This window comes from Varanus komodoensis, unplaced genomic scaffold, assembly GCF_004798865.1.
Source record: "Varanus komodoensis strain SLA01 unplaced genomic scaffold, ASM479886v1 scaffold16, whole genome shotgun sequence".
Taxonomy (NCBI): Eukaryota; Metazoa; Chordata; class Lepidosauria; order Squamata; family Varanidae; genus Varanus; species Varanus komodoensis.
This window is the reverse complement of record NW_025335468.1, coordinates 9,569,635-9,589,499: the sequence shown is the minus strand read 5'-3', so window position 1 is coordinate 9,589,499 and position 19,865 is coordinate 9,569,635. Positions and strand designations below refer to the sequence as shown.

The 19,865-nt window shown below is 41.3% G+C and overlaps 1 protein-coding gene across 3 annotated transcripts in view; it reads right to left on the bottom strand.

Moving 5' to 3' along the window:
• Positions 1-4,063: 4,063 nt before the first annotated feature.
• The window catches only part of KCNQ1 (potassium voltage-gated channel subfamily Q member 1), a 386,754-nt gene continuing 370,952 nt past the window's right edge, over positions 4,064-19,865 (bottom strand). For all 3 annotated transcript variants that reach the window (XM_044425571.1, XM_044425572.1, XM_044425573.1), the window contains one exon: positions 4,064-9,562. In XM_044425571.1, the coding sequence (XP_044281506.1) occupies positions 9,389-9,562 (174 nt within the window). In that variant the 3' untranslated portion in view covers positions 4,064-9,388. The remainder of the gene's footprint in view (positions 9,563-19,865) is intronic.

Sequence of the window (19,865 nt, the reverse complement as noted above, 5' to 3'; positions counted from 1 at the left end):
GTGCCCCATCATGTGGTGAGAAATAGAAGTTACCATACCAGATTAAATGTAATTTTTAGTGTTTCTTCCAGGTGTGATAAATACTGGCTCTTTTAATGTGAGGGCACATTAAAACAAAAGCATTCTTTAAATTAAATAATAAACAGGGTAAAATTATCTCATTGTGATTTTGACATGTCAAAATAAATGTTAATCTTGGGCCATGAAATTGCTTCATAAATTTCCCTTTTGAGGTATACGTGCAAAGTGGCTTAAATGTTTCCCTTAAGATGAATGGTGTATATGTGATACATGTTCATTTGCAACTATACAGAACATGTCAAAAGAGCTAAGCTTGGCTGCAGATCCTTGTCAAGGTTATACTGCTTTCTCCAAAATGACAGCATGATAACTCACACACAAAGGTGGAGTGTGTGTCATTAAACCGCATAGGTTTTTTTGAACATGGGTTATCATGCTTACTGGACCTAGCTGAGATACCAAACCATGGAGAACAACCCACAGTTCATTACCCAACAACAAATCATGGATTGTTTTCATGGGTCATGAAGCTATGTCCCATGGGTTCACACAACACAATAACCCTTGTTTGAACAACAACGCACAGTTCAACAATAACCAACATTCAACCCTTGGGTGTGGGTTATCATGTTGCATGAACCTACTGCAAGAACTGACTGTGTGTCAGTCCCTTGAAGATTTTTCCAAATTGCATGACTGTTCATTTTTAGTCAAGAAAGAGAATGGAAATCAAGTGTATGAATGTTTACCTAACTTTTAAAGTGTATTAATGTGTTGCAGAAAACAGCTCTAGACAACATCCCCTTTCTGATTAGAGCTCTTTCCATTTATTTATACATCACTGTCAGTATTGATGGTGCCTTACAGCATTTAACAGGAAAAACTGATGGATCTCTTCTGCCAAGGAATGTCGATTTGTACACAGAACTTGTAGAACGATGTAGGTGCAGATCCGGGTGGTATTTTTAGGTTTGAGTTTGCTCCTCCTAAATCTCCTCAAACATCTATCCTATCAGACTCTCATAATCCATTTGAACTACAATTCTATACACATCTACTCACATCTTAATCTTAATTGGATTAAGAGGGGCTTACTTCTCTGTAAGTGGAAACAGAATTGCAGCCTGAATCACATAGATTTCCACCATGAACTAAATGGTGTCCCATTTAGTTCCTAAGGTGGTAGTGGCTGGTGGAAGACTGCATATTTATATAAACTCCATGTGTGTTCCAGAGCATACACATTCAGCTCTGAATCAGGGTAACTGAGCCTGCAGAAAACCCTTTGATTCCACAAATATCAAATTAATTAGGTGGGTTAATTAACCATTTGAAAATATAAGCAAACAGGAACTTCATTGCCTAAGAATTTACTTCAGATAGGAAAAAGAATTTACATTTTGTTGATAATATTTTCCATATCAAGCAGTTTAAGTGAAAGATAAAAATGGCTGAAAGGACCGAAGTCTTAGAGCTGCTACCTGTCAGACAGACCAGTAGTTACAGATGAAAGAACATGCTTAGGGCAATGGCTTTCAAAACAAATCGAAAGGGAAAAACACTAAGTTAAATTCTCCTATGAAATGAATTCTGGCTCTCCAAAAAGATGTTGCTTGCTTCTAAAAAAATGTTTTTCCAAAAGCCTTGTGGAAGATTGCTGATCTGACTTCTGCTCCACCTGGCTGAGTGATTTAGCAGAAACCCAGCCAACCAGGCTGTGGAATCTTTATTTTCTTTGTTCTGTAGGTGCCTGCTATGGAAAGCCAAGGTTGGATTAGCTCAGGCTAAATCCTTAGGCATTTCGCCAGAGCAATACTAACACCAACAGGTGAAACAAAGCCACTAATTCTCCAAGAAGATTTCAGAGCTGGCTTTATCTATTTTTTCCATGTTCATAATGCAGTAGACAGCAAAATGCCCAGTATCAAACCAGCACTCTTTTTTCCCATTAATCTCTAACTGCCAGTCAGGTTGAGAATTATATGGATACAAATGAAGGCCCATGCAAATTTTGAAGGGCTGGTGGTGGATAAAACGTTCCATGTATCCATTCCCTCTTTGTTTTCTTACATAATTTTCCATTCAAAACTCTCTCTCTCTCTCCTCCCCCCACATCCCACAGCCTTAAATGTTTGGCTAATTTTTGATAGTTCTGCATACTCCCTTCTCTACTTAGATTGCTTGCCACCAATAAGAAAAAGCTCCATCTCTCTCTAGTCTTTGTTGACATTTAAAAATTCATTTGGAATATTTATAAACATCCTGTCACTCAGGAGCTGATCCAATGGTGAAAGAGATCTTATGAAACCAGAGACATTGCAGCCAAAAGTAATGAAGGTTTCTGCAGTTTGCACTTACCTCATTTTTTTCTTGCATAAAGTTTATTTTATTTTGTGGATAAATTAGCAAATCCCTATTTTTCTACAGCTCTGTGGCTTGGATCCAGAGATCCTATGAATAGAACTGGGTTCATAGGATGGTCAAGCTGGTAAGGTGCAGGTGGGAAAGGAGATCTTTCCCAATTCCATCTTCTTCCTAAGGTCACTCTGGAATAGCAAGTGTGTGTGTATGTGTGTGTGGGGCAGTGTAATTGACTAAAAAGAACCTCCACTCCTTTTTCACCACCAGAATTATCTTGTGGATCCAAAGCACTGTTGCAAATCAGAAAAACTCAGCTCCCTTGTGCTTTCATCTGATACTTCAATGTGCTTTTGCTATGGTTAACTGTTCTAAAAGATAATTAAAAGCTGACTTTAATTTTGAAATAGCACAAATTTTATCTGGTTTGGACAATGGCATTTCACCGCAATCAATTTTCCTTCCTGGCTGTGCAGAGTAACTGTTAGCCCTACACTTTGGAACATGCTGTACCAGAATTATGTCAACAATTCCAAAGTAAACTTGGCTTATCAATTTTATTTCTTTTTATTTCATTGGTTCCTGTTTGTTAAGAGGACCAACAGGAGAAATGTTTCCTCTACCTGCTGCCCAACTGCCCAACTGGTCCAATGGCCTTGTCACCTCCACACTAATCTGGAGAGTCTCCTGTCTCCAGAGCAGATTTTGGAGGGTACAGAAGGTTGAAGGAAAAACTGGCAAAACCCCTTCCCTCGCCAATCTGCTAGCATAACTATCCCACGTTTGTAGGAATTTTGAATCCAAGCCACTGTGAAATGTAAGAGGGAGCAGCATCATAGCAGGACCTTGTGGTCCTCAATGGAATGGGAGGACAGGATCTGCAGCATAACTTGCACATGTCCATGTGTGGGGTGACTGGGAACAGCTGTGGTATGATCTGCAAAGAACTCTTGTCAACAGGGATCCATCAAAACCCTTGGTGCTGCCGTAGGCCTGAGGACCAAGTGAAAAGGAGAGTATTTCATAAACAAGATCAATCCAAGCAAAGGGTTAAGCAACAGTCCTTATCTGGATCTATGATGCTCGGATGCTGTGAGGCTGGACCACTGGTCTCCAGCTGTGACTTCTTGTGCTTTTATCCAGATCAGGGGTGAGTGATCTTTTTGGACTGTGGTCACATCTGACAATTTGAAAAATTGCCCTGGGCACCACCACAAAACTTTTGGCATGGGAGATGAGGCAAAGGACAAGTAACTTGCCCAAAAGCTGGGCAGGCAGAGATGGGGTCTGAGCCCAAACACACACCCTTTGAACTCAGAGTTTCAGTACCATGAGAACTCCCAGCTGCTGCTATGAAAATGTGTCAATTAGAAAAGTGTGAGGACCCCTTGTTGGATCTTGAGAAAGGTGCCAAGGGACACCACATTGCCTCTCCCTGATCTGGATTAGAAGTGGAAATAGCAGGTTGGATTACAACTCACAGACCTGACAGTCTTGTAGCAGCACCTCAAATGCAGTAACAGAGGTTCTACATAGTCCTTCACTCTGCTACTTATATTGCAATTTGATTATGAAAATTAGGTGAAAATAACCTTATTTTTCCTTTATGGCAAATCCCTGATAAACAATTCTGGCAATACATGAAGTTCAGACTAGATCAAAGATCATACAATGTCCTGTCCTGTATTTTATTAGGAAATTAATAAACTCAAATTACAACAGTGAACATCATTTAAAAAACAGAGTCAAAATCATAACAGTTCCCTTTTGATTTCTTTAAAAATATAATGCCCCAGTATAACTACCACTTAGATATTTATTCTACATGTTTTTAAAACGCATCTAAAGTACATAGGGTGAATAATTTAAACTCTATTCCACATTCCATTTAAGGAGGCTTGGAAGCTGTGCTTTGCTATCCAGAGAAAGAAAATGAAATGTTTACAATAAAGTCTTGGAAGCGCAAGCCAAAAGGAGACCTGTTGTGCACAGATGAGGCAATCATGAGGCAAAATGAGGTGGATTGCCTCAGACAGTAAATTCTGGGTGCCATGAAGTGCAACAGAGCATGAGAAAGACAGATTTGAGACATGGGCACAATTCACTAGCAAGTTCCCCTGTGCAAGGTTCACTGAAATGAACCAGAACTGCTCAAGAGCAGAGTCTGAGAGGAGTAGCTGGAGAGCCCTGTGTAGTTGCCAGAGAAGAGGGAACACTTCACCCCAACAGGGGACAAAAGAGGATGTAGGCCTACATAAAATTCACCCATGCTAGTCTATATGTGTGGCTGCAAATGTTGCAACTGTGATTGCGATTTAAATAGAAATATCTCTCAACATGAAGGGGATGGTGAGCAAGTGCCCGGCATGCCTGCTGTGTCTGCTGCAGGTGTTGTAACTGGACAACTTCAGGGCCCCTGCTGTGTCCCCCCTTCTGATGGTCCTTGAACTTTTGAATTGGGCAGTGCTGCAAATAGAGGAAACGATCAGGTACAGGACTGCCGTCTGACAGCCCTTTAAAAAAGGCCATACATGGCTCGGTGGTTAGGAAACCCACAGTGGTGAATTCAAATCCTTACAGCTATGTAAGGTGTGTGAGGGGGAGAGGGGTTGCCACAAGCTGTATTGTTTACCATTGGTTTACATGGCTTCACAAGGGGAATAAGGATGTGGTCCTATTCTACTTGTGTTACTCATAAGCCTCTGAACAAGGAGGCTTAAAAGCATCCAGTGCAGAACTGAAGGAGCTGCTGAAGCTGTTCCCTTTCTCATACCTCTCACTCTGTAATTCCACTTCTAGATGAGGAACTTTAGAGGGGGAGGGAAGGAGGCTGAAGTGTGCCAGGAGAGCTCATACCCTGGCTGCCTTGGCTTCTCCCTTCCCCATCCCACTGGAATGCCTTCTCTGAGGTTGATTTCCTGATCTTGGAAAGGCAGCTGGCATGGCTTTTGTGCTGGTGGTGAAGGAAGCTGAATCACACATCTTGGAGCTTTGTTTCCAGCCTCATATCTTGGAATCCGAGTATCTTATGACCCCCTAGACACAGTCTCCCTGTCAAATTAATAAAAGCTAGGCCTTTTAAAAGCTATGAAGTGTATGCCGGCTGAGTGAGAAATGATGGGCAAGAGGCTCTTGCCATCTTACTGATCCCCCAAAAGCATCTGACTGGCCATTGGCAGAAACTGCTGAATTAGTTAGGCCTGGGAGCAGCTCTTCATATGTGGAAATGTTGCACTGCTCTCATACCAATGAGGCATGAATGTCTTGGTAGACTGTGCCACCTGTTAATTCATGAATGCAAAGGTTGGAAATTGCAAATGGATTTTCCACCCTAGGCAATGAATAAGATGATTTAACCTGGCTCTGTTTGTGTAAATTTACACTGATATGTGCCACAATCAGATTGTCAAATCTGTTTTAGTGTGGAGTCTTTTTTAATGTAATAATATTAAATACAGAGTTTATTATGCCGTTCCTGTACTGGAATTTCTGTTGTCTCATTCATTTAAATACATGGAAAAGTCAAACCAAACCAAACCAAATGGGTTGATTTAACCTATCTGCTTTGAGAAACATATCATATCTTTGTTCTTTTACAAATATTTGAAGGAAGCATGGGGGCACACTTTTTGTGCCCAGCACTGGACAAGAATCTTTGTTCTTTGAAACACATGATCCCCTTAATTTATCTAGCTTCTGTTCCTGTAGAAAAGAAGGAAAACCACTTATCTTTATATAAAGCAAAAGCCTTTATTATATATTGCACAGCCTTCTCCAACCTCGTGTCTTCCAAATGCGCTGGACTGTAACCCGCCTGATTCCTAGCCAGCATGGACTTGCTGCCTGAGAATTGTGGGAGCAGCAGCCCGGCATCTCTGAGAGGCTCCAGGTTGGGGATGGCTGTATTTTACACACACACACACTCACACTCTCAGTTTTCCATAATACCATTGCCACCAGTGCCATTGTCATAACAAAAAGGCCCTAAAAAGGTTTTTAAAAAGAGCACTCGGTTTCCTCACTTTAGGACATAGGTCACTGCTTTTCAAACACATCTGATTAGTGTCACATTTACTTGTATTCTTGAACACTCATTTCCACATAAATGTTTTAAAAATTTCCTTGGTGCAAACGGGCCTGCCAGTGTGATACTTTATGAATCCTATAGACTCACACTAAACTTTTCCAGTTAAGGTTCTAGCAATGGATTCTTATTTTTTTAAAAGTCTACATTGTGCAGTATATTTAGAAAGCCAATGTTGACTATTTTCGGCACATTGAGGGAAACTGTCTCTTCAGTGGCATTCAACATGTATCAGGTTAGGTGGTTCTCCGCCAGGGGTGGAACTTTCCATGGATGTCCCCCCCTTCCCATGTTCCATTCTCAACAGAGAGACCATAGCTCTCTGTGTGCCAGAATGGCTACATTGCTGTAACCCTTCTTTTAAATTGTCCTTACATTGTAGGCATGGGTGGTGGAAAGAGATGTACAGCTGCCATGTAGTCAGTGGATGCATATGCTGGGTCTGACATGTGCCTACGAAGGTAAGATGCATGAAGCAGCCCTCAGAGAACAAAGTGTGTGCCCCTTCATTAACAGCTCCATGGAAGGAAATCTGTTCAGTGAGGTCAAGTGCGGCATCACAGCTTTTGCACTGCTTGATTCTGGGGCTACAGACATGGCTGCACCTCACTTTAAGCTGATACAGCTACTCTGGCTACTGCAGCCAGGACATCAGTATCTTCTGGAATCTAATAGGAAAGTGGGTTTCTGAACTACAGTGTTATGGTCACAAGGCCACCAAAGGAAGCATGGCCAGGCCATCCATACTAATGTATTTCTAGTGTTGGGGTTTCCTGACGGACTGTGCACAATTTGCTGCTCACCTAAGGAGCCATGGGCATGCATGTACCCCCCAGAGGATATAGCAGGACCACACCTGGGGCTGAAGGAGGGCAGGAGATGACTGGCCACCCTTTAATATTAGCAAAGGGGAAAGCATCTATGTGGGATGAGAAGCAGGGAACATTCCACTTTCCTTTTGAATTGCCAGGGCTACCTCAGTGTGTGCTAGGTTTCAGCTGCAGCTCATCTGGCTGATCAAGTGCCTACTCGCCCTAATACGGTGCTATATACTTATGTGCTATTCTCAGGGAAATAAAATAAACATTCTATATGAGGGAAGCATTAACTCCTTGCCACAGAAAGTCCAAACCTGCAATTGTGCTCAGTAAGCAGAAATGTTCGTCATTTTTTGGGAATCATTCTATGAAAAATGTAGATATTTGTTGAATTAGGGCAGCTCTGAGGATAGGGCTCATTCAAATTGAACTGAAGCCCTTGTTCTTTCTTCAGTTCCCTTTGATTTGAGGGCTGGTTGATATATGATTTTATATCACTTGCTTTGCTCAGCATTTGATGATTCACAGTTGTGTATGTGGGAGAACCCAACTGAAAAAAAGCATTAGGTTTGAGATGTGGTGAGGCAACATAGACATCCCGTGATTCAATATGTTGCAAGGGCAGATCATACATTTTCAAACTCATTTCCTGGGACAATTAAAATAAATAAATGGTAAGATTCTCAGGAAGCCAACTTTCATAATCTGTGCTGCACAACGTACATGGACAGCTCTTGCTGCCCTCCAGCATGCAGGATTTTTCCTGGATAAGAGCTGATTTCTGTATTAACAGAGCAGGCTTGCAGAAGCTCGAATGTTTCCTGCTCCGGCTTCCCTGATGCATACAGCAGCTAAAGGAGCTATAGAAAATGCAGCCAGGCAGATGCATTTCTACATTCATCTAGCAGAGCTTTTTGTAACAGTCAGACAGGCTGAAGACTTTGTGCATCATAGCAAAAGGGAGATTCACACATTCCCTTTTTGCCATCAGAGGGCAGTGGGCCAACCAATGTAGAAATGAATGTGCATTTGGCTGGTAACATACCTCCACTCTTTCCTTAATGAACTTAGCCTAAGTTTCCCCTACCTAGCAGTTTTGACTAACCCCTGTCCAACAAGATCCAGTTATGCTAGACCTGTGCTTATTACAGTACATTGAGAAACAAATTAGACTTACACATCAATATAAAAAGCAATGAATTTTGCAAGCTCCTTCAGGACAACACACTCAGATGGTTGTGATAAATACTATATATAAATTATTTGGCAGCAGTATGATTAAAACAACAACAATTTTCCTATGCTGTATTTCAGTATCCCTATGAAATCACCATATTATACAAAAATCTGTATTGCTTTCCTTTACAATGTTAATATTATAGGCAAAAGCACTAGTTCATCCCTGAAGAAAAGAAGTCTGTAGTCATTATCTAAGATTTACATAACCAGCTGAAAATGAAAACAGGAGGGGAAAAATCACACATTGCATGCTTTTGCCATTTTCTAAACTGGCAGTGGTATGTTTACATAATACAACCCACATACTTTTTTCCTTTCGAATCTGACTAGCAGAACTACATTACTGTCAGCACAGTCATATACAGAATTCACACATGACCATAGAAGTTCAAGTATCATTGTTATCAAAGAGACACAGGGTGCAACCCAACAAGTGTTGCTGCTGTGGAGTTTTCAAACTACTGTAGTGGTGTTTGCACAGGACTTCAGAACCTCGCCAGTAGCAGCAGTGCCTGATAAACTGGGCACACAGACTGGTTTACTTTTGCCTGCATCATCCTCATCTAGTCTTTTTGGTCTTTCAGTATAGTGACAGAAAGCAGTAGTATAATTTGTTCACGCAAGGAAAAATGAGCTTATGAATATACCACATTAATGAGCAACAACACAGTGTAGGCTTTAAGGTTTTGTAGTTGTCTGGGTGATTGTCTTTGCGAGAATAACATCTGTCTTTGGAAGAATAACATTGGTTTATCAGACATATTTAATTCTTGCATGGCTGATTATGAGCTTTAATTTGTCCCCAACTCCCATCAAGATTCACAACATTCAGTGTCAATTAAATGGAAGGAAACAGATCTCTGTTGCATCAGGAAATGTCATCTTGGATTTCCCTTGGGACGTTCAGCTGCTCATAGGTAGGGAGAGTGTTAGCATCATTCCTGTGAGATGATCTGTGGCTGCCTGGGTTTCTTTGCTGACTAGAAACCAGATGATGCAACAGGTCTGTGATGAGATTCAACTTCTGGTCCATTTGGACTACCTACAATGACAAACAAAAAGGCCACTCAAAATCTGAAAATGAAAGATGTTGAAATCCAAGATGGATAATTAACAATCAGAAGTAGCACACATATATCCTACATGTGACCTGACATTTCTTGGGCTTCAACTACTTGCCCCTCACAGGCTCAAAGATATGCAAAACAGGTTATTAATATATCTGACCGCTAAAAAACACCCTGACTTAGAATTTGCTATTCAAAACCTGACTGAATTTATATCATTTGTGTCACCTCTGGAAAATTCTCAGAGACAATCTCTGAAGAAGCTCCAGCAAAAGGGAGGTCCAAACTGAGGAGCAGCCAGTCCCCATCATACAAATACCCCAACTCTGTAAATTCATTCTCTGTATTAGCTCTGCAGTGTGACATGCCGTCTGTACACCACACCAAAACGATGCATTTACACATGTATTCAAGCAGAGCTCAATTCAGCTTCCCTGCCCACCACTCCAGAGTAATATGGCACTTAAGTAATATGGCCCTAAAGGATTTGCATATCAGATTTCACTGAAAACAACAAGGTGAAGCCCTATGCATGTCAACTCCAAAGGAAATCTTAATAAGTTCATTGGCATATACCTCCAGGTACATAGGATTGCAGGTGTATAGGATTGCAGCAAGAATATACATGTGGACTATGTTCTGTGGAAGTGTGGGGGGCACAGATGGTGTTCTTCCCCGCTCCTCAAACTGCAAGCAGGAGGGATGGTTGCATGGTGACAACTCGCTTTCTTAGGGCTTGCATAGAAGGAAGAAAAAATGAAGAAGGAATAGGAGGGGAAGCGTAACATTACTTAGAATGAAACTGGGAAAGTCTGTTATTTATTCAGCCTTTTAACCTTGTGGTAAATAGGGAATGTTTTAATTACTGAAATTTAGAAACTGTGATGTACAGTAGGCAGATCTATACATGACATCAGATCTATTAGATCTGCTGCCTCATTCTGCTCCAGGGTGTGCCTGGTATTAAAATGTGAAGCTAACATGCCTGCAGCAAATAGTTGTTATGCTAGAACAAAAGCCGACATGGTGGGGGTGGGGTGGAACAGAGCTCTTCAGCTGTGAGCCACATCCAATATTAAAACAAATGCTAGCAATTGGGAAACGACCAGGGAGGTGGGCTGGGGGGTGGGGGAGTGAGTGAGAGAGCAAGAGAGAGCGAGCGAGCGAGCGAGAGAGAGGTCTGTTGGGAAGAGTGAATTTTTCATCATCCCAGCAACAAGGAACTCGTGCAACCTCAGGAACTGAATAGCAGGATGGAGAGGATGTTTAGCCCCTGTTGCCTTTCTTTGTTCTTAAAGGATAAGAGAGCATGGGAGAATAATCTGCACCAGGATTTACTTGGCATGAGATATTCTGCCCCTCTGTTGCACTGGCTGGCACTTTAGAGACGGGAGGGCAGAATAAAAGCCCTGCTAATTCCTTGCCCACTCACATAGGAGAGGATGCCTTTTGTCTCAAAATGAGTGCTTGTGGACAATATAGCGCAAAGGCACCAAATGTTCTCATGCCTGGATTTAGTTTCTGCTTAATTCTATTAATAATAGGAGATAAAAGCGAGTGACAAAGAGACATCAGAATCAGACATTAAAAATAGCTACAGGTTTGACAATCGCTTTGTCAATAATTACTCAGATTAGGTATAGGCAAATGGATGCAAAAGGCTTCAGTCCAACCTCCCACATCGTCCCCATTTGTAAGAGGACCAAGTTGCAATGGTTTCCCCTTCATAAAAACACAGTCAAAGGGCCTTTAAAAACATTTTCTCAGCCATTGCTTGGGGAGAACTCTCTTCAGAATCTCTCACATGTTTGTGAAAGGGACAGCTATGGCACATATGCAGAGAACTCTGACAGTACCTCTGTGGCTGCTCACACTGGAGGCTCGTTGTACCTTGCTAGGTGTGGGAGGGTATCTTGGAGGAATTTGGTGTTGCTAGCTACCCAGTCAACTAAAAAAACAGCCCCTCCCCCAGAGACTTAGTTGCTGACTTGGGATTACTCTAGAAAGAGGCACCTACCCATTCTTTCCTTCCCTCCAAAGCCTGTATGAGAACGGCTGAAGCTGCAAGTAACCCAGCTTCATAGGAGTCAATCTATCCATGTCTGGTTATCATCCAAGCATCATTCAGGACAGTAAAAGATAATAAGTCTGAGCAGAACATCAACAAACCTGGAGAATTTCAAGTGCGGCTCAAATATTTTTCAACCAAAAGAGAATACTGTTTTTGTCAAATGATTTGGACACTTGCTGGGAAGCAGATACAGAGACCACAAAAATACGAGGTGCTGGAGGATGCATTGCAGCTGGGCCTCCCTCCCCACTCCCCCAGTCCCAAATACAAGAGAAAAGCTGCAGTTCCAAAGCCGTTGACTCCAGAAGAAGCGATGAGGCGATTGTGAGCAAAATAGCCAAGAGTGCCTGGTATGAAATACTAGTGGCAGAGAACGGACTTTATTATTTGTGAAAATGAGGTTATTTGCATAAGGGGAGAAAAAAGCACTGTAAGAGGTATCTAGGAAAGAAAATACTTGATTTATCCTTGGGAAAGGAGAACAACCACAAAGAAGAGATGGTACTTCTGCATGGAAGAGGAAATCCTGTGAAATGGCACTTGCAAAACATGCGACGCATTTCAAGTCTGAGTCAAATGAGTGCTCACTCTGGAGGCTTGCCACAACTGCTTTCCAATACCCATCTAAAAACTTTCTAGGAACTGTAGATCCTAAGGAATGTCTCGATGGATAACAGGATCACTACCTTGACATACTAAAATGATGGAATCAATTGAAGAGGAGAGGTTCTATGTAGGTCTTTGTGAAAAGTGAAAAATTTTTAAGCCGAGATGCACCGGGTTTTAATATTTTTAGTGTATAATTTTTGTATGATTTTGTATGTTTTTGTTTTTGTTGTGAGCCGCCCTGAGGCTTTGTTGCGATGGGGGCGGCATAGAAATGTTTTAAATAACAAACAAATAAATAAAGAGGACCAAATTATGAATTCATTCACATGCCCTGTCAACCCAAACTGGCAACAAACCATGGCGGTTTATTGTATGAACAAACCATGGTGTGCCCAACAGACAATGATTGTTCACCACCTCCCTCCTTGATATCCCAAAGGTCTGACTTGCCTGGTTTCTTCCTGCTGTGACTGCAAGCCATTTTTCAGTTGCTCCTCACCTTTTTTTTTTTTTTTGCACAGAAATCGCAAAACATGATCTCTGATTTGGCGGCACCTTCAAAGTGCCCAAGCAACACATTGGAGGGACTGTCTATGGTTCACTGTCTCTTTCTATTTAAAAAAATATCCCAGATATGCCCAGAGGCTGCTCAGAGCTTTACCTTTCATTTTGGTTTATCTTTGGGACAGTCAAAAAGTTAGCTATGAAGAGAAACCAAAACTTGTGAAAAGAAGGTGGCTGTTAGATCACTCCCTCAAATCTGGAACCTTAAGATTTTGGTGTGGGGATGGGGCTGGATTTGGCTCCTCTGAAGATCAAACCCTAACCAAGGAAGAGATCTTGGGGTTGTGTTGAACAGCTCAATGAACATGTCAAAGTGTGGCTGCTGTGAAAAAAGCAAACACCATAAAAAGGAAAGCAACTGAAAGAAAAGTTGCCAAGATGGTTCCCCACCCCTATACAAAGCTTTGGTGTGACTAAACTCAGAATGTTGTGTACAGTTCTGGTTACCACACCTGAAAAGGGACATTATTGAGCTTGAAAATGTGCAGAGAAGGACAACTAAAATGATCAAGTGGTTGGAGTAATTCCTTCTCTCAGGAATGCTTACAACAGTTTGTATTGTTTAGCTTTAGAAAGAAGGTGAGTAAGGGAAGACATAAAAGAGGTGTTCAAAATTATGCATTGGGTGCAAGAACTTCCATATTACTAGACCCTGAGGTCACCCAACGAAGCTGATTGCTGGGAGATTCGGGACAGATCATACAATGCATCATTATACTACAGGATTTAGTGGTACAGGATGTAGTGATGGCCACCAATTTGGATGGCTTTAAAAGGGGACTGGACAAATTCAGAGGAGGAGAAAAATATCAATGACTACTAGTTTTGATGGCCATGTGTTATCTCTGATATTAGAAAATTTGCCTGTGTAAACCAGCTGCTGGGAGCTTGGGCAGGAGGGAGATTTTCTACTTATCCTGCTTGAGAGATCCCATGGGTAGTTGGTTTGCTACTGTGTGAAAGGAATGCTGGACTAGATCGACCACTGATCTGATCTAGCATGTCTTTTCTTATGTTCTTAAGATACTTTCCCCCATATATTCAGGAGATTTGTACATAACATTTTTCCACTTTCAGGAAACTTACGTACAATTAATGTCTCTCCCCCCCACCCCACCTTTGCTGACAATTGTATAAATTTAACAGTTTTTTCATGTTTGGGGATATATGCCAGTATTTAACATTTTTAAAACTTTCTAAGATTTATGCAGATGTGCACAAAACTTCCTGAAAGTTAAAAAAGCGAGTTAAATTTGCACAAATCTTCCTGAAAGGAGGGGAAAATGCATTAAATATTTCTCAGCCCCACCTGGAGATGCTAAGGACTGAACCTAGCTCATCTTGCAGGCAACACACATTTGCCATGTAGTTCAGCCTTTCCTCAGTGGATTAACATATGCATTATATTATGAGATTTAGCAGGGAAGAACCTATCTTGATAGATGGATCAAGACCTTCTGCCTCTGAAAATTCATACCAGGGGCAACTACTTCACTTTTAAGATACTGCAGGACTTTCTCTAGCATTTGATGCAGCTGACTAAAGCCCCTCTGGACTTACAGTGAAGTTTGTTTCTGTGTACCACTTACTGATATGCTTATTTCTCAATGGTCCATGATCAGTAATAGTGTCCAGACAGATGTACAGACAGAAGCCCATAAGAGTGTTAGTCTGCCATGGCAAAAGCTACAGAAAATGAAGCAGTGTCATATCCCCTAAACCAGATTGAATTATTCTTCGTGTACCTTACATTTAGTGTACTCAACATTTATCTCCGAATCAGACTTCCACACACATTTACTTGATTAGAAAATTAGTTATGATGCCAGGAGTATAATACGAGCAAGGCAGGCAGAGAAAAAAGTGCTGACTCTACTGTAATGTCAGCTCCTCGAGACAGCTCTGAGCCTTTTAGTAAAAACAACAAACCGTACTAATAAAATATAAAAATAATTCAAGCTGATTTGACTTTTTCATACAAAATGCTAAAGAGAGTGATTCTTGGCAGATGCATGTGTCACAAAAATGAGGCCCGCAACATTTATGCAACCAGGCGGATTGAAGTAGTAATGTTCATTATTTTCTTTTAGTTGTTCAGCAGCACCTCATTCAATTTTGAATCAAAGTGACTCTACTCTGAAAAGAATGTTTAGTATGCCGAATCAAGAAATCCTTTCACTCACCAAATCCAATTTGAAACACAGGTGATTTTGTAATGAACATACAGCAGCTTCTATAAAGCACGGTACATATAAACCATGTGTATAGCATCAGTGTCTTCGAGTCTTTTCCTTTCCAATCCATCAGGCAATGTATTGAGCTGCAGCTGAATGAACTAATAATGGTGCTTTGGTATAAAAATAAGTTGTGCACTATATTACTGCTAGCAGAAAAATGATTCCTTTCAGTTGAAACAATGACTAGGAAGAAAGACAGCAGGATAGGATATGGTCTTACCTTTACCATATCCCATCACATATTCCCTGGCCCCAAAAAGTACTTTGTCTAAGTGGCTGAAGTACCCAAGATTTATAGGGACATTCCTCTGGCTGATGACTTGTGCCAGCGGATGGAGGGTGGGAATCAGTGAAAGCCAAGTGCTTGTCTTTATGCAAATAGAAGTTCTTTCCACTAGTGCAAAGCCAATGTTGTATACAAGCCAATGAAAGAAGGCAAAGATGAACTGAAGAGTTAAGCAAAAGTAGTGGACAAGGGACTTGGACAAACAAGACATTGTAATGTACAGAGAAAATGAATTGGCTAAGGCTGGGACACCAGAGAACAGACAGAAAGAGTCAGATACTAGACACTGCTGAGAGCCTTGGATCAGTATATGCTGAATGCAGTCACAAGGGCAATCCAAAGGTTGGGGGGGGGGGCGAAGATGAAAAGGATCTGGACCATCACTACCTAGAGCTCAGCTTGCTAAGTTCCTGGGTGGTTTGCTGTCAGCAGCCTCAGAAGGCCAGCCTCCCTGCTTTGGCTTTCATCAACAGAAGCATGCTTGCGCTGCTGGCTGGGTCCCTGCCCCCAGCTGAAATGATATCACACTCATTTCCTTGGGGAGAGAGTGCAACTGATCAATCATTCCCATATGACTAAGGTTCCTAAATATACAAGCATGCAAAACAAATGTAGGGCCCCCATCCATCCAAAAATAGCTGGTTCCAGGATCTGGAGACAGCCCCTCTGACCCATGTCCACTCCAGGCCCACGAATCCTCTCAGCAGTCCCAAGGCACGTGTGTTCCTAGGAGGATGAGTACGCATCAATAATAATGCGGGTTGCAGGTAGCGGAGATAGTCTGAAATCCCGCTCGCTTGCCTTCTACACAGACCCTAAGGCACATGTTGGTAGTATTACAACAGTGTAGTCGAAAGAGCATGGCACTTGGAGAATTAATCTTCTGTTTCAGAGAGTCCTCAAGTAATTACAACTAGCAATTGAATCTAGTTGTAGATAAATCAAACATTACTGAAAGCTTATGAGAATTCTCAAGCAAACACATTGTCGGACTTCTATAGTTTCTGGACTGAACAGTTTTTAGTTTAATGCGGGGCAGTGGGGAGCGGACAAAAAGGCTGGAGATTATTCTTTAACGCTTTCAACTGAAACATTTATGCATAGAAGATGAATTAAGTGAACTCCAAGGAGAGTAACATAAGAACAAGTGCCTCTTATACAGCTCTTAGCAGTCAATATGTCATACAAGATGACACTGAAATGCACAAGCGTGAACGGATCCATACACATGCGTGAGCGCGCGTACACACACCCGTTATGCATCTGTTCCTCCAGACGGCTATCGCTACATGGAGGACGACAGTTTGGCATTACTCCAGTCACCCCCTATCTGCACCACTAGACAACATGGATACATTTTAACACCCTTCAGTTCAGAGATCTGATGCGTCTGCATATTGCATTTAATCTTCAGAGTGCAAGTGCTGTGGCCTCTTCCACATCCATGTGACTGAGAGGGTGGGTGGGTGTGGCACCAGCAGGGTGGATTTGATTTAAATCACTAGTCAGTAAGACTAGATTTAAAGAATGGTTTTCTGCATAATCTGCATGCATGCGTGTCTTATTCATAGGTAGAGGAACTTCATTAAAATATTTCCAAACTGGGTCTCTTTTACGGCCTGGTGCCATTATAGGTTTTCTCCTCCAAGGAAAGAATAATATGATCAACCTCAGAGTAGACACAAAAAGGTTCAAAGACTTGTAGAGTATTCTGCTCAAAAGGTTTCACTTTCATCTTTACTGCATGCCCCATCTTCTCACACTTAACTTCTTGCGCAGATCTATTCCATGCCCAACCGTCTTCTTCTATTCATTGAATTTCTTGAAACTTAGTGCTTAAGAAGTAAGGGGTTGGTTCTGTGTACACAGATTTGCAAAGGAACAATAGGATTAAGGACTTTTTCCTCAACTCTGTATGTTTATTTTATGTGAACTCTGTACACAAGTTCACATTTCTGAGAACTGTAAAGCTAAGAATCTGTGATAATATCTTCTAGATAGAAAAAAAATGCCCAATAATCATACAAAAACCTCTGGAAGAGCATGACATTGTGAATGGATTAAAGGAATTCATTTACTAAAAAAATTAAACACGGTATGAATATACATAATCTATTTCATGATGAATAACCTTTGTACTATAATGTATCTTAAATAAAAATAATCTTTGACTAAATTTTTCCTCAAAAAGCATTTTATTTTTTAAAAATCCAATTTAAATAAATCAAATATAATTTCAATAAGAAAACCCAATTTTTAAATTATTATTTTTAATCGTTTTTTATTCACCCTGGACACCAGTATGGACTGTCCAGTCTGCATGTCATTTTACTACTATCAGCAGTATTCCTACTTTTCCAGGAATGCTTTGAAATTTAGGACCCTGCCCTGCATCCATGTCTTACCAGTCAACTTTTCTGCATAACTTTCTGATTTGTTGTGAGAATGTCTTAATATGCATAAGAGAAGGGACCACAGCATAATGGGCTCCAATGCTAATTGCACTGAAGTCCAATGTTATGAGAAGAATATACTATATGAACCAGAATGCACATTATCTACTGGCAAGGATGGTATATTGGGACATTCTCAATCTGCCTCCAGGGCCTCTCTGTTTTGTACATACTGTAAACTCCATATCACATTTTGAGAATCTTGCAATGAAAGTATGACCTGCCAATGCATATGTACACTTTTTGAAAAGTAACAGGTGGAGTGGCCCGAAGAGAAAGAGAAGCAGATGTCATACATGAAAGGGCTATCCCTAAGGACCGATGAACCCAAATATGCTGTACCATTCATATCTGAGTATAACAAAAGAAACTGGACTGCATCTTGCCCAAGATGGTCAAGTCAGAGCAGTTGGAAACTTATGGTCTCAGATGCATACCAGCTCAGCAGACCTCCTCTTTCTCTATGTGTTTGCAATGCCTTGGGCATATTCTCTGCACTGAGGCCAGAATGATCCTTTGGCAAGAGTGCAGCAAAAAACTACTGGTGCTGTGCCTTCACTGGAGTCATGTGACTCTCCAGAGACATCCAGTTATGTGGGGTAAACGTCTACATTCTTTCCTTGCTCATCAATAAAAGTATTGGGCTCTCTCTCACTGTTACTGCCACTTGCCTTTTTGGTTAGAAGGTTTTGCCATTAAATGGTAGCATATTCTCAACTCTTGTTTCTGGACTTGGTGGTATGGAATACTAAGGGTTAAAAAGGCAAAATGAATAAAAGCAAGAATAAAAGAACCTCTAAAAAGTCTCTCCCGCCAACCCCTCCTCCACACACGCACACACACGCACACACACACACACACACACTTTGGTTCCTTTCCAAAGTGGACTGCTATGCTTGTTGAATCCTTGGCTCTCATTCCAGTGTGATACTGAGGCTATGACTAATAACCCCCTGCCTGTGCCTGCTGATAATTTCAGCGTTGAGTAGCTGTTCTGGTTCTGGTTCATCATAGTATGTCTTGAAGATGCCAAGTTTTTTTTATTATTATTAAAAAGGACTCAAGGAAGAAGATAAAATGCTTGCAGGTCTCCAGTGCTATAAATACATTTCCCCTCCATCTGATGCATTTAACAGCTCTGCTGTTACAAGGCAGCCATTCTCTCTCTTCTCAAATAGTTATTTTATTAGATGCTGGCTAAGACAATGGCTCCCCCAACCCCCCTTCCCTCTGTGTCTCACACATCCATGTTTTAATTCAAACCAGATTTGAGATTGTTCCCGTCTTTTAAAGCAAACATGCCATGTATCACGTCGGGTGAGTTCAGGGCTGCATATGTTAAATTTCAAATCACACTATTCTCAGGCAACAGTGCTTCATTTAAAGAGTAAATAGAGAATGTTTGTGTTGTATGCTTTATTTATTTTGTTTAAAAATGAACTATTTGCACCTACAGACTGGCCTTAGCCCCCTTTTACAACCCACAACATGAATAGTGCTTGGAATATTAGTGAAAACACGACATTGGGATGCATTCTCCTCTATGGAAATTGGCATAACACAGTCAATGTACTTAGACATTATTTGCGGATCCCTAAATTTCTATTCCAATTCTGTGGCCAGTTATGCATGCCTGATCATTAGCTGCTCACTGAAACTTCAAGCAATGGTTCATATATATGAGTAAGACATCATAAATCTGATTCTACAGGCAGAAGGTCGTATCACCCAATAGCTTCTTGAAGCACAGTTCTCCCCACCCAGTGAAATCAGTTCATACATTCAGTTACAAGTTGTCAAGCGTTGCAGTGTAAGCTACTCTGATTTTGCTTGGGGTTTGACTCTAGCAGAGATCCCAGCACCTCAGTAATAGGACGAGTCAGCCACAGACTGACCACCAATTATCTCTGTGTGTACTTCTGGCAGCAACAGAAGCCAAATAGCATTTGGTTGAATCCAGATCTATGCTGGGTCAAGTGTACTCCTTGCTTGGCCCCTTTCACAACAGCCTCTTTGCTGACACCTTTCAATGCCACACAGGGAGTCTGGAGACCCTCC